Source organism: Taudactylus pleione, unplaced genomic scaffold (genome assembly GCF_031769625.1).
Source record: "Taudactylus pleione unplaced genomic scaffold, aTauple2 ptg000532l, whole genome shotgun sequence".
NCBI lineage: Eukaryota > Metazoa > Chordata > Amphibia > Anura > Myobatrachidae > Taudactylus > Taudactylus pleione.
In genome coordinates, this window is record NW_028284934.1 from 1,702,163 (window position 1) to 1,718,049 (window position 15,887).

Sequence of the window (15,887 nt, forward strand, 5' to 3'; positions counted from 1 at the left end):
GAAGTTACCATATGGTCAGAAATTGCAAATTGTAAAATGCTACATAAAAAAAAAAAAAAAAAAAAAGGATAATAATCTATTCCACAGGTTCTCAAACTCAGTCCTCAGGACCCCAAACAGTGCATGTTTTGCAGGTCTCCTAACATAATTACTAGTGAATCTGCCACACCTGCTGATCTTTTAAAACATGTCAGTGAGTAATGAATACACCTGTGCACCTGCTGGGTGACCTGGAAAAAGTGAACTGTGCGGGGTCCTGAGGACCGAGTTTGAGAACCCCTGATCTATTCCCAACACTCCTTCTGTGAAGTCTGACCATACAGTATGCAATCTTTTCAAAGACAACTTAAATTAAGCCACTTACAAGTTTTTCAAGTTACTTGTATGCATAAATACTAATTCTTTCAACCTGAAATCAATGGATTAGACTACCTAGACATATTTATCAAAGATGGCATATCACACTCCAAAACATTTCAAGCAGACAGGATTTAACAAAAATGGCAGAAACAATTAATACATAAAAACAAAACAGCAATCGGTATTGAGTTTAATTTCTATTTTTTTTTCTTTTCTTAGCAACTAGCAGTCAATGACAACTGCAGCAGCATGGCAACTGTACACACCAACCTGGTATCAACAGTTGGAGAAGAGTAATCGCTGTTACCACCTGGCATCGCTCACACTCCTGGGTTAAGGCCCCCATACATCTGAATGGGGATTCTGCGATCAGGTCGGAAACGCCAACCATCGATGTTCCACGATCCATCACAGGATCGGTGAAATTCTACATATTAAAATTCACTGATCTGCCAATCATGATTATTTTTTGATCTTGATCGGCATATCTCTGAAATCCAACATGTTGGATTTCAGAGATCCTGCAATGCCGGTTGCAGGATCGCAACATCACGGCAATCCGTCGCTGATGTATGGGGGCCTTTAGTGTATAGGTGATGAGTCACCTCATTAATGGTTGCAGACTCAAAAAATTCTGGGCTCAACTACAGCACAGGTGCCAGATGAATTACAATATTGGTTACAAGAACGCAGCAGGATTGAATAGGATTGTGTGTATAGCGGCTCATTTAGCCCTTATAGGAGCCATTTCAAGTGCATGCACATATACCACAAGTGTAGTGTATAGAGGTTTCATAGTTAAATTGTTCTCTCTTAATATAGCTTCTACATACAGGTATGTGGATAGGTATATCAGACCCCTTAAACCAGAGGTTCCCAAACACAGTCCTCAAGGCTCCCAACAGTTTTGACTGATTACTGGTACGAATTAAGTGACTTTATTAGTACCAGCAATCAGTCAATTTGATTTAACCACCTGTGCTTAATCATGGATACATCTAAAAGCTAAACCGTTGGGGAGCCTTGAGGATTGCATTTGGGAACCTCTGCCTTAAGCAATCCAGGCTACCCCTTCATCTGTCTAAAGCTGGCCACACATCTACAGATTATCTGTCCAACCTGCCAACTAGTTGATTGGTTAGAATGAAAATCTGGTAAGATATGACAGCAAATGACAATCAGCAATTTGTTCAAACAACAGTTTTTGTCCATTTTCCGGCATTTGGGAGCAAATTGTTTAGATCAAACATTTGAAAAACTTGTCTGAACGACCATTTTCATCTGTTTTCTGGAATTTAGGAGCAAATTGCTGATCATCATTTACTCCGATATGTTACCAGATTTTCATTCCAACCAATCAACAATTTGGCTGGTTGGATATAAGTTGGTCTAGTGTGTGGCCAGCTTAAGGCAGTTGGGCTTGGATATTTTACATTAATTATAAAGAAAGTGGCTGTCTTCTCAGCGATCTGCTGAAACTATAGTATTTAGGCAGTTGCCTGCTGTGGCTGGATCACCGTTACCCCCTTCTCGCCCAACAAAAATGGAAATTATATGCATGTATTTCTATATAAAATTATTTGCATTGGTGAGGGAGTGCACCTCAGATAAAAATAAAGGAAATTACAAAAAAAAAAAAAAAAAGATACTGATATTTCTGATCTATGAAGTATCGCTATCTATGATCTATGAAGTCTTTTCTGTGTACAAAACGCAGGATGTTTTGGTGTTCTTGCAAAAGAATAAGGCATACACAAAGCAGGAGATGGTGTTGCTTTACAATCATATTGTGAAGGATACTGGGGGAAATTGTCCCAATGAGAAACCATGCCTGTGCCTACATAACCAGCTGGGACATTAGGGAAACTGTAAATGGTTTTTAAATCCAATTTGGTCATGATGATGCCAATTGTTACTGTACTATATTGCTTTGATGAGGAGGAGAAACGGACTGCATATGAGCAGAAGATACTCCTTGGCCATATTAATTCTTGTACTGCTGGAGTGTTTCAGTGCAGCTTTCCCTCATCATCATTAGTGAAGTTGTGCAAGTACCCATTTCGATTTATTGCAGGGATAAAAGTGGATTATTTCCTATAAAAGAAGAGCTCTGTGTCTGCTCATATATATTTTTACTATATTTCAGTGGTGCGTAAAAGCTATTTGATATATAGAAATCTTCACCGCTAACGCTATTCTATTCCCATGTTACCTGTATTAAGCCCATGCTATTTACATTTAAAAGAGGCACAACCATTGATTATACACTGTTTACTAACTTGGCAATTCCCCTAGCAGGAGCCCTGCCATGCAGGTGTAAAATAGATTACCAATCAAGAGACGCAAACAATAGACGCAGCTTCTGATTGCAGTTTTGGGTATTCGATGGCAATACAGACAAAGCAGAAAAGTAGACACTCATTAACCAAGTAAATGGAGGGCTTACATCACAAAGAAAGATCATACAAATTGGACTTCATTACATTTGAAAAAGATGCCCTAGAGCAGAGGTTCCCAAACGCGCTCCTCACGGCTCCCCAACAGTTCAGGTTTTGGAGATATCCATGGTTGAGCACAGGTGATTTAATTAGTGCCTCAGTCAAATTAATTTAAACATCTGTGCTCAACCCTGGATATCTCTAAAACCTGAACTGTTGAGGAGCCTTGAGGACCTTGTTTAGGTTCTCTCTAGGGCAGAGGTTCCCAATCAATATGTATAAAAGTACACTATGGTGGGGATTTGTTTTGTAGCCTTTAACAAAATAGCTAGGCCATATCAAAATAGGTTAATCCTGATGGATTTTGTCTTTGTTTTCATAAATGTTACCCATATAACTGCCTAATATCTTCCTTATAGAATAATACTCACACTATGCCTGCATTGCCTTCAGAGAGTTCTAGAAGCCACTTAGAGCTCACAAAAGAAGCAGTCATATTACTATTGTTACCCATGTAGTACTTTCTGTTGTTGAGTTCGATCACTGGACATTGTTTATATGCTGGACGTTTGGTGGCTGAAATCTCTGCTTGGACAATTGGAGTGATGTATAGAATATGTTGAAAATGCCAGACATGATTATGTAATCATTATATTGCTGGCCATTATTTTTAAACATAGCACCAGCTGTAAAGAAAACACACCCAGCATTAACAGTTCCCAGAATTGCCAGTCTGGTGCCAGCTTGTGTGTCACGGTAGTGGTGGCTATTTTCCCAGGAGATGCAGTTTCAGGCTGAACTGAGAGGCTGAACTGGTAGCTCATCAGCCAAATTTACTTAAATTGCTCTATTTAACTGTTGAATTCTTTAAAAAAAAATGCACAATAATTGAATTTAGGATACATCCAAACTTCAATGCCAGCAGCACACACACTATACATTTTCACTGAAATAAACCAACAATTATTTTAAATGTAGAAAATGTTTTAATTATATTTAAGCACTCACCAGTCCTGTACAGCATTGAATGACTCTTCATTGGTGATGTCGTACATCAGGATAAAGCCCATAGCCCCCCGATAGTATGCTGTGGTGATGGTCCTGTACCTTTCCTGCCCTGCAGTGTCCTGCAGGATAAAAGGGATGTGTGTGAGCATTCAGTACAAATATATGGCCGGTAATATAGCTGGATCAGGATAGCACATTAAGGAAAAACACACTTTAATGAGATATTAGGCTACACTTCATTTAAGGTTTATCACACTTCACTCTGTTGATAATGAAAGAATTACTATATCCTAAGATATTCTGTCTCTTCCATTGTAATAAAACAGAATTCCCACTCTGTCTGCTGTTATATAGTGACTAACGCACAATAATTGATCTCTAATAGAAAATGTCACAACAGCTTCTACTGCTGATTTACTACGCTCCATTATACAAGCTGCAGAAACTCTACCTGTAGATTATCCAGTGCAATGACATAGTGGTTAGCATTGCTGCCTCACATTGCTGGGGTAATGGGCTATACAGTATCTGTGTGGAGTTTGCAAGAGTCACAGGCAGTGACTGTTGTGACCAAAATTACATATTCTATACAGCTCTGTGGAAAGAGATAGGTGCTATATAAGCAATAATAATAGTGGGTAGATTCCACCAAAAGCTCAAAATGCTCTGGTTGTTTCTGTTTCATATACAGAATAATGGAGAAAAATAAACCTTCATCATGGTATAGAACAGGGGTAGCCAACCCTGGTCCTCAAGAGCTAATAGTGCATGTTTTCTAGGTCTCTCAGTAAAATAATTAGCTCCAACTGTGAATCTTTTCAAATATGTTAAGGCCCCCCATACACGGTGCGATCCAATCTTGCAAATGATTTCCCTTGAAAATTCTTCCATTGACATTCTGTACGATTTGTGTAAAGAACAGGAATGATTGTACAAACGAACATACGATTAGATATATCTTAAACCATTTGCTATAGTTTAAGATGCATCGTATGCAGCAAATAACCACACAATGCATCCCCTCCTCCAACTAAAGCTGCATACACACACAACGATTTAGTTAATGAACGATTTTAGTAAACGATTTTCTCCTTTGAAAAAATGAACTAAAATCATTTACTAAAGTTGTTCATTTACTATGTTCATTTAAATGTAATGAACGATTTTTTAGAACTACAAACGATTTTTGCATATTCCCTTACTGAAAATCGTTGAGTTGACAAGTCTGACTGAACTACAAACGTGAACGCACATGAACGAAAATCGTTCATAGGTTGACTCAGAAAGTGAACGATTTTTTTCAAACGATTATCGTTAAACGATATTTAACGATAATCGTACAAAAAATCGTTGTGTGTGTATGCACCTTAACACTTAGGACATTTCATCTCTTTCTTTTTGTCTCTAATGGGGTCCATCCATCAGCGATGGATTGCCGCGATCCCGCGATGCGGCAACCCGGCATCGCAGAAATCCAACATGTTGGATTTTCCCGATTTGATGATCGCGTTAAAAAAAATAATGGAAAATGTCTGCGATCCGGCAACAGATCGCAGAACATCAATGGTGGGAGGTCGGCGTTTCCACCCGGAAACGCCGACACTTCCCATTGTATCGCCGGATCGCAAAATCCGGTCTATGATGTATGGCCACCTTCAGCCCCTAACTGTGCCTTTAAGTGCTTCTTCATATTACTGGGAGTCTGCGGGAACTGTGACATCACAGGTGGGGGATCAGAGGAGTGGGCACAGCAATCAGCAGCCTCCCTGGTGTATCTGCTCACCCCCAACACTCCAATTGGCTAGTTGACACAGGAGTCTGAACTTTTCAAGTAACTAGATAAAGAGAACACAAAACTATGGATTTTCCTAGAAAGATGGATATATTTTTTGTTTAATAAATAGAGCTCCTGTTCATCCACATTTAAGGTGTTTACACAAAGTTACCTTTATAAACAAAGTCAGCGCCAGAGAATACCTTGTATTGTATATGGTCTATTGTGGTCATATTTTACAGAGAGTTGTGGTTGAATAAAAGTCATGTTTCATTAGCATTCTCATTACACAATATAATCGTTGTCAGAGACCTGAATGAGTAAGCCACCATGGGGTTACTACAGGAACAGCTGAGAAACATAGCACAATGTCAAAGCCTGTGAGCACGCTTCATTACTAATAGACCTCAAGGGATATTATTCCCAGGGGCCAGCCGATCTAATTTTATTTTGTGCCATTAAAATTCTATTTTGGACTCTCAGGGCTGACGTATAGGTTCTATAAGTGTCATTATCCTCTCCCTTTTTATATTGCCTATTATCGCGGAGGTTTAGACCTCTATATACAATAGGTTGTTCCCGATTTCTTGATCTATGTATGTGATTATTTTTTGCTGGTTTTTTTAATGTAATTGTTTCAATTACTTTAATTATTTATGCCTTATAATTTGTTATATTATTGGCGGTGGCAACTGTCCTGACGATATGTTTGCACATTGTTCCACCCACATTGTTTATGTTGATGGCTGGTCTATGTTTATGCATATGGGTGGACTGCTCAGATTTAGCAGCAGCTTCCTGGAGCCTTATCCACTGCTCTCCTATTAGTGTTTACTGATATATTCCCTATTTACACCGGGAAGTCCTGATTTCCGGCCTGATGGCTTGCAAGGACTCGTGTTCCTTGCCCTGATTTGTTTTATTTATTTATTTTTTCTCCATGTATATTATTTTCTCTTTCATTATTACTTTGTACTCCTTTTTCCCATCTAAGCAGTGTCGCAGAGTCTCTAGAGCCTTTACTATTTCCAAAAGGTTATCTTATCAGCAATATGTCATGTTTCATAACCTGTGGCTGTATGAACCTTGGGTACATATTTTCATGTATTATTTGCATTGTCCCTGGTCTATTTCTCTGCTTAAGATTGCAAGAGGACTAATCTCAAATTTTGTTCCTGGAATGTGGGGGGTATTAACTCCCCCATAAAACGTAAACGTCTCATGGCATATATTCGTAAATTTCTGATTGAAATGGTTATGTTACAAGAAACTCATTTACTGCCTCCTGAAATTTTAAAACTTAACACTATGGGATTTTCTGTATTAGCCTCGGCCTCTTATAACTAAGAAACATGGTGTGGTTACCCTGATTAGGAAACAATTGGCCCACAAATTCACTTCTCCTACTCACACCCATCGGGGAGATATACAATCACTGATGTTAGTATAGCAGGTGAGAGGTTTGCAATATGTAATTTTTACACTCCCTATCAGTACGCAAGACGTTTTTTTCAGGTACTATTGGGTAAATTATGCCCTTATATGGACTCCTCACTTATTTTTAGTGGAGACTTTTACATGGATAGACGGCAGCCTCCTTCCAGACACCATGCTGCCCAGTCCCTAGGCCTCCCTTCCCTGGCATCGGAATTACACCTGATAGACGTGTGGCGAGTACTCCACCCTACCGATAGAGAATTCACTTGTTTGTCCGCTGCCCACGCCACACTGTGGGCAGCACAGACGCTGTAATGGTTAGCATTACTGCCTCACAGCACTGAGGTCGTGGGTTCAATTCGCACTACGGCCTTAACTGTGCGGAGTTTGTATATTCTCCCTGTGCTTGCGTGGGTTTCCTCCGGGTATTCCGGTTTCCTCCCACTCTCCAAAAATATACTGGTAGGTTGATTGGCTCCCAACAAAAAATTAACTCTAGTGTGTGGTCATGTGATAGGGAATATAGATTGTAAGCTCCACTGGGGCAGGGACTGATGTGAATGGTCAACTATTTTCTGTAAAGCGCTGCAGAATGTGTGTGCGCTATATAAATAACTGATAATTAATAATAAAAAAAATGGGATTTTGGTACTTATTGGTAAATCCTTTTCTCTGATTCCACAGGGGACACTGGAGGTGCTTACGCTGGGGTATAGAGGCGTGGATAACTGGAGCCGGCACTTTAAATAATTCAGAAGTATGAATCTCCTCCCCCTCTATGCCCCATCAGCCCTCAGTTTAGAAAATGAAGATGAGAGGAGATGGAGAACAAGCTGAGTAAAAGGGAGAGAACACACAATCAAAACAAACAACATACTGAACAAACCGAACAGGCAGGCAGAGAGCGCTGAGGTGGGCGTCCAGTGTCCCCTGTGGAATCAGAGAAAAGGATTTACCGGTAAGTACCAAAATCCCATTTTCTCTTTCATCCACTAGGGGACACTGGAGGTGCTTACGCTGGGGACGTCCGAAAGTTTTCCCCACGGGCGGGAGCGCTCTGCGGCACCTGCAGAACAAAGCGGCCAAAACTGGATGCTGAAGCAGCAAACATATCAAATTTGTAAAACCTTACAAACGTGTGAACCGAAGACCAAGTGGCCGCACGGCACAATTGTGACGTGGAGGCTCCACTACCGGCCGTCCATGACGCCCCCACAGAACATGTGGAATGAACCGAATGGACGAAGGAGGCCGACGGTCGGCCTAAACATAAGCCTGATAAATAGTCAGCCGGGTCCAACGTGCCAAAGTCTGCTTAGACGCTGGCCAACCCCTCCGAACCGCATCATAGAGGACAAAAAGTGACTCAGACTTACGGAGGGGAAGCAGTCCTGTCAACATAGATGCGGAGAGCTCTAACCACATCCAAGGTAGAAGAACCACCAGAGTCCTCCACCAAATAAGTTACCACCATAGGCTGATTAATATGAAAAGCCGACACTAACTTGGGAAGGAAGGCGGCTCCCGTGCGGAGTTCCGCCCTATCAGCATGAAACACCAGGTAAGGTGGCCTATAGGACAGAGCACTCAATTCTGAAAATCTACAAGCCGATGCTAGAGCCAGAAGGAGGACAGTCTTCCAAGACAAGTACTTAATATCAATCTCTTCCAAGGGTTCAATCAAGGACGCCTGACAAAACAGAAGCACTAAGTTCAAGTCGAAGGGAGCTATCGGATGTACAAAAGGAGGCTGCCCAAGCAAGACCCCCTGAAGAAACGTCTGCACCTCAGGAATGAGGGCCAATTTCCGTTGAAAGAAAATGGAAAGGGCAGAAACCTGCACCTTCAAAGTTCCAAGACGAAGGCCAGAATCCAGACCCGCCTGAAGAAAATACAGAAACCGGGACAACCGAAAAGTCCTAGAGGGAAGATCCAGACTGGAACACCATGAGATACAAGAACGCCAGATGCGATGATAATGCGCAGCCGAAACTGGCTTCCTGGCGCGCAGCATGGTGGGAATAACAGAGTCTGGGATTCCTCGGCGTCTTAGTATATCGGTTTCAAGAGCCACCCCGTTAAACGGAGCTGCGCTAAGTAGGGGTGTATGAAAGGACCCTACAGTAGCAGATCCGGGCGCAGAGGGAGGGGCCACAGATCGTCTGACAATAGGATTTTAGCAGTCGAGAAACAGGTGGAATCGGAGGAAAGAGGTAAACGAAGTCGTAGATCCACGGAACTGTCAGAGCGTCTCTTGACACGTATACCGGGGGCTGACGATGCAATCGTGACGCCATGAGGTCCACCTGAGGACATCCCCATCGACGTATTAGCGCGCTGAACACATCTGGATGAAGCTTCCATTCCCCAGGATGGATCCTGGCAGTTTAGGTAATCTGTTTTCAGTTGTCCACACCCGGGATGAATACCACCGACAGGATTACTGACTGGCTCTCGGCCCACTGGAGGATCTGAGATACTTCTCGCATGGCCATGCGACTTAGAGTTCCTCCTTGGCGATTGCTGTATGCGACAGCCGTCGCGTTGTCGGACTGCACTCTTACCGGTTGAGTCCTCAGAAACTCTGTTGCTTCTATCAGAGTATTGTAAATCGCTCTGAGTTCCAACACATTTATGGGCCATTATTGTTCTAGAGGGGACCATAAACCCTGAAAGTGATAATCAAGGACTAATGCTCCCCATCCTTGAAGGCTGGAATCTGTTGTTACGATGATCCAGTCCCACACTCCGAATCTCTGGCCCGCTAAAAGATTGTTGGATTGTGTCCACCAGAGAAAGGCCACTCTGGTAGCTGGGCTCAGACGGATCTGTCGATGTAGAAGCAGATGAGACCCTGTGTTAGTAGGTCCAGCTGAAAAAACCCTGGAATGGAACCGGCCGAACTGTAGTGCCTTGAAGGCAGCTACCATCTTCCCCAGGAGACGCAGACAAAGAAGTAGGGACACCTTCCTTGGTCCAAGGACCAGCTGAACTAACAACCGGATATCTTGAGCTTTGTCTATTGGAAGAAAGATCCTCTGTGATGCCATATCTAAGATCATGCCCAGAAAGAGCAGCTTCTGGGATGGATTGAGATCTGCTTTCTTGAAGTTGATTATCCAACCGTGTTGTATTAGAGTCTGAGATGTCAAGAAGGCATGACTTGTTAGAAGAGATACCGATTGCGTTTTGAGTAACAGGTCGTCCAAATAAGGAATTATGTTCACTCCCGATGACCGAAGGAGAGCAATCATGGCTGACATGAGTTTTGGTGAAGATGCGGGGATCCGAGGAAAACCCAAACGGCAACACCAGAAACTGATAATAATCTTTCAATATGGCGAAACGCAGAAAGGCTTGGTGTGGTTCCCAGATGGGAACATGGAGATAGGCATCCTTGATATTCAGGGATAATAGGAACTCTCCTGGTTCCAAGCTCGCAATAACAGACTGCAGAGACTCCATTTTGAACAGATACATCCTGAGATACAGGTTCAATGACTTGAGGTTCAAGATGGGCCTGACCGATCCATCCAGTTTGGGAACTCCAACTAGGTATGGGGTTTTACTCAAACCAGTTTGATGTTCTGGAACCAGAACTATCACAGATTATACTACTAGAGACTGGATAGCCTCCTGTAGAACCCTGGCCTTGTCTGTAGGTATTGGCAGACTTGTAGTGAAGAACCGAGGTGGAGGGGGGACCTCGAAGTCTATTCGGTACCCCAGGGAGATTAGTTTGCGGATCCACGGTTCTGGAGAGGTCTGGTTTCCAACTTGTTGAAATCCGTGCAGGCGGGCTCCCACTGTAGGAGGTCCCAGGTGGGCCGGAAGACCGTCATGCCACCTGTTTCTCAGCTGGTTTAGGCTCCTGTCTACGTGCAACCGTGTGTGGGCGACCTCTACCTCTGCCGCCTCTTGCTTGGGAGGGAGCACCTCTGGCTCTACCTCCAGAGTAAGATCTTCTGGGAGCCGCTGCAGTTGACGGGAGGAAGGAAGCTTTACCCCCCCGTGGCCTGGGATACCCATTAGTCTAATTCCGGGCCAAACAGCATGTCTCCATTGACTGGTAAACCCTCCACCACACGCTTGGATTCAGCGTCCGCATGCCAGGCGCGCAACCAGAGGCCTCTGCGGCCCGAAATAGCAGAAGCAGATATGCAAGCACTAATTTGACTGATATCTTTTGACGCTTCTCCAGGTAAACTGCAGACACACGGATGTGTTCTGCTAGTAGGCATAACTGTGCTCTGGAAATACCAGAGTCCAAACCTGTAATCAACTGGTCAGCCTAGCCAACCACTGCCTTATTAACCCACGCCGAAACAAGAGTGGGCCTAAGTTGAGCACCCGCTGCAGTATAAATAGATCTTAGCGTTGTCTCCAATTTATGGTCCGAAGGATCTTTTAGTACTGTAGCTCCCGGTACTGGGCGTGCTGTCTTCTTAGAGAGACGGGAGACGGACGCATCTACTGGAGGAGGCATTTCCCACTTCTCCATCATGGATGATGGAAAAGGGTAGCTAGACGGAAACCAGCGCGGAATTTGGAACCGTTTATCCGGTCGTTTCCAGGCAAGTGAGAGCAAGTGAGAGCTGTTGTTGAAGATGTAGTGAGAACAGAAAAACCGTTCATTAAATAATTAGAGATTCTACCCCTGGAGAGATGGACTCCAGCTCTAGAGGGGTCTCATCCTGTAACGCTTCCTCCAATTCACTCTCCTGAGTAGTGAGGAATTCCTCATCAGACTCTTCTAACTGGAGAACAGTCGATAAAGGACGCTTTTGAGTCGGTCCTTGCCAGGAAGTGAAGGGTGCGGACACAGCTGTATCCACTACCTGTACCAGGGTGTCAAGAGACTTGGGGCCTGATTCAGACCCACTCGCGAGCAGCTGTCCGCTCACAAGTGGGTCGATGGTGTGCACTGCGCATGCGCACGACGGAGGGAGCTCCATCATGCGCGAGACGCGACGAGCGAAGGACTTTCCTTCGCTCGTTGTGTCTGATCAAAGTGGGCGTGCTGTCGATGTTGATTGACAGCACGCCCCCTTTGGTGGGCGTGCCTCCCAGACGGGGGCGTTCCCAAGGGAACGCCTACCGTCAGAAGCCGGCCCCACTGACATCACTAGTGATGTTAGTGGGAGTGATTTTGGCTCTGATAGAGCCAAAATCACTCCGGGCCTTGTGGTTGAGAAACTCAACCACAGGCTTCGGCTTGCAGTGGCGATGGTCGCGATGGTCAAGACCATCGCGACCATCAACCTGCACGCTCGTATAGGCTGTGGGTGGTGACCCACAGCTATACGAGCATCCAGGAGGATGCTCCATAATTATTGAGGTGGGCCCTGTTTCAGAGCGAGCGCTCTGGTCAGAGCGTCCGGCTCTGAATCAGGGCCTTGGTTCGCCCAGCAACCCAGGGAGGCTGAGACTTACGTGCCTCAGCTAACTCTGATGTTAAATCCGTCATTACCCCTACCATGTCAGAGGCCCATGTAGGTGCAGGTGAGGCAGTATGAGCCATAGGTGGATCAATTGCTATACAAGCATCACATAACGTGGACCCAGCATGTTACACCTTAAACAGAAACACCCTTTTGAGACGCCTTTGTTCTGTTTGACATGGATACAAACAGTCACCACACACAGAGGGACAGAGTACAAAACAGAAGTAATGAAAAACAGAAGGCTGGCTTAGGACACAGACGAGGAGCACACCCCACTCCCTTCCCACAGATCGGATTCCCTGCACCCCAAGTGTATTATGCACAGCCTCTGTACCAGAGCCTTCTGTGCTTATCTGGAATGGGGAGCCAGAGAATCCAGCCTTCTGTATGTCTGCAGCACTCTTCCTGTGTAAGGGAGAGATGCAGGCATTTAACAGTTAAAAAACGGCAGCCACGCTGTTATCTACAGCTGCTTGCCGCGTATAGTGGAGAGAGAGAGGGAATAGAGCCCGCTCTGATTAGGCTCCGCCCCCTTCCACATGCCCCAAGGGCTCCGATTATGGCAGCTATTTGGCCATTACCTCCCCTCTCCGCGTGTATCAGCAGGGAGAGGGGAGAAGCAGGAAGCCGGGTGTAGCGCTGTTTCAACAGCGCTATGATAAACAGCACAGCGCAGCATGTGCTAGCACTGGTCAGCGGGGAGAGGGGAGAAGCAGGGAGCTGCGTGTACTGAGTACACACAGCTTCCCTGACACAGCAGGACGGGAGCCACGTGAGCAGGAGCCGGGGGATGCGCAGCTTGTTACTCACTGTGTGTCAGGAGCTCTTTTAGAATGAGCCCTGCGCACTCCTTCCTGGTGTTTGCTAAAACACCAGGGCGCCAGGTACCCGGACCCCACCTTTTAGATATAGGTACCCTTCGCCACCTATAGGAGTGTAAAAGATGCTTTTAAATAAAAAAAAGAAATAAAAAATTTATGTATTTGCTGGAGCACAGCATAATGTGACCAGCTCCTAGAGGCACATTTTCTAAACTGAGGGCTGATGGGGCATAGAGGGGGAAGGGCTTCACACTTCTGAATTATTTAAAGTGCCGGCTCCAGTTATCCACGCCTCTATACCCCAGCGTAAGCACCTCCAGTGTCCCCTAGTGGATGAAAGAGAAAAACATATTTTCAGACTCTTTGCTTTCCAGAGTGGATAACACAGGTATAGAGCCTATCGGATTATCCGATCATGCACGGGTTTGGTTCACGCTGGTGGATACGTGACCCTATAAGCCTTGGAGATTTCTGTCTTAAGTAGCCAACTCAGTTAATATGCTGGAAGCAAATTGGTGTGAATATGCAACGAATAATGCCGATCGTATAGATAACCCGGCTTTATACTGGCAAACCGCCAAATCTTTTCTTAGGGGAGAAATAGCTTTACAGGTATTGATTCGGCCGAGCTTAAATTGTCACTAATTGCTTCATCTATACCAAGTATTATTTCTCTGTTAGCCCAGTTTGGATCATATGCAGGGTATAAAATCAATTTACACAAATCAGAATTGATGCCTCTTGCAAATATCACAGCAGCGGATTTGAGGGATCATGCCTATTAACATTTTCGTGTTACAGCCTCCCATTTCATATACTTGGGTATTAATATTGCTGTGGTTACCTCCTCCCTATATCGTCTTAATTATACTCCTATTATTGTCCAACTGACTAAATTGCTGGATGCCTGGAAGATGCTTCCCCTGTCCCTACTTGGTAGAATCGCGTTGCTTAAAAGTGTAGCGTGTCCCAAATTATCTTACTCCATACAAATGCTCCAGATTAGCATCACACTAGCAGACATAAAAACCTGCACCAAGCTCTTTACCAAATTTCTGTGGAGAGATGGCAGGCCCCGGTTGACGATGAACAAGTTACTACTTCCTAGGTCTCATGGAGGGCTGGGGCTCCCCGATATTCTCATTTACTAGGGTGGTGCATTTTAGGTATATTGGTGATTGGTTGTTGAACAGGGAAACATACCCATGCGCCTACTGAAGTAGCTATGTTTTCACCTTACTCAGCTGCTGCTTTGAGTTGGGATAGATTTTCTAGGTGTATGCAACACATATTTCATAATGTCTTATTTCATGATACCTATTTGGCCTGGAGAACTATTTGCACTAAACTATCTAGACCCTATACCACCTCAAAGTATATCCCTTTTACTGGTAATCCTATGTTCCCACCAGGACTAGATAACTCTGGCTTTTGCCAGTGGAAACAGAAGGGGTATTGCCTTAATTAAGGACATTTTCGACCCAGGTGGAGTTATTCTCCCTTTCTCTACCCTCCAAACTGATGCCCATATTCCACATAGACAATTCTATATTTACCTTCAAGCCACTCATCATGCTCGTTCTTTTAAATTCCCGGTTCATTCCTCCAATTCACCTAATCCTCTGCACAGTCTCCTATCCTTTCTCGTGCTACACCCCTATAAGACTAGAGGGTCTATTTACTAAGCAGTGTTAAGAGACAGAGTGAAAAGTTATAAGGTGCCAGCCAATCAGCTCCTGTCATCTCACAGGCTGCGTTTGAAAAATTAAAGTTGGGAGCTGATTGGCTGGCACCTTATCACTTTTCACTCTGTCTCCTAACACTGCTTATTAAATAGACCCCTAAGTATCTTACCACAGATCTGGTGGGGAGTTCGCATGATAAGGTATGGAAACATACATTTTTATCATGGAGCAGAGACCTGACTACTGTCACTTCCATGGACTGCTTGTTGCATACTTATGATGCTACTCTTAAATTCACATCAAAACTATTAATAGAGCATATATCTCGCAGGAGCTTTATGGTGCAAGGGGAGACAGGTGATTGCTTAAAATGTAGGCGCCCGAATGCTACTTTTTTTCATAATTTCTGGACATGCCCTAAGATCGCATAGTCCTGGGGTAAGGTAATGATCTTTATTAACTCTGTTTTTCACCTAAAACTTTATACTGATCCACTGTCCTTATTATGTGCTAATTTTACAAACTGGGATTTGAGCCCTCATAAATCTCGTATAGTCCGATTATTGACTGTCAGCTAAAAAAGTCATTTTATGTGCTTCTCCCCTTCCCCTCCCTTTTTGGGAACGGTTAAGGCTATTATGCTCCAGACCCTGTATTATGATAGACCAGCAGTTTTCCCTGCACTGGAAGCAGGGGTTACATCCTTTTATAAAAAATGGGGCGCATATATTGAATCACTCGACTCCCCTACACAAGCTCAGATTTTGAAGGTGTTTGAGACTACCTCATGGTATTTACTAAGACAGTTATCTTGATACGGAAATTCTTATGTATTGTATTTCCTTTTGATCAACTGTAAACCTGGATGTTCCTATATATAGTATGTATGCTCAGGGGACATGCTCTGTACATTACCCTGA

The 15,887-nt window shown here is 44.0% G+C and overlaps 2 protein-coding genes across 2 annotated transcripts in view; one reads left to right on the forward strand and one right to left on the reverse strand.

The window, feature by feature from the left end:
- LOC148501156 (mpv17-like protein 2) overlaps nt 1-1,689 on the forward strand; it is a 63,118-nt gene extending 61,429 nt beyond the window's left edge. The window contains exon 6 of the mRNA XM_088450873.1: nt 580-1,689. Within this exon, the coding sequence (XP_088306999.1) occupies nt 580-657 (78 nt within the window). The 3' untranslated portion in view covers nt 658-1,689. The remainder of the gene's footprint in view (nt 1-579) is intronic.
- The window catches only part of RAB3A (RAB3A, member RAS oncogene family), an 86,365-nt gene that overhangs the window by 4,583 nt on the left and 65,895 nt on the right, over nt 1-15,887 (reverse strand). The window contains exon 3 of the mRNA XM_088450866.1: nt 3,807-3,925. Within this exon, the coding sequence (XP_088306992.1) occupies nt 3,807-3,925 (119 nt within the window). The remainder of the gene's footprint in view (nt 1-3,806; nt 3,926-15,887) is intronic.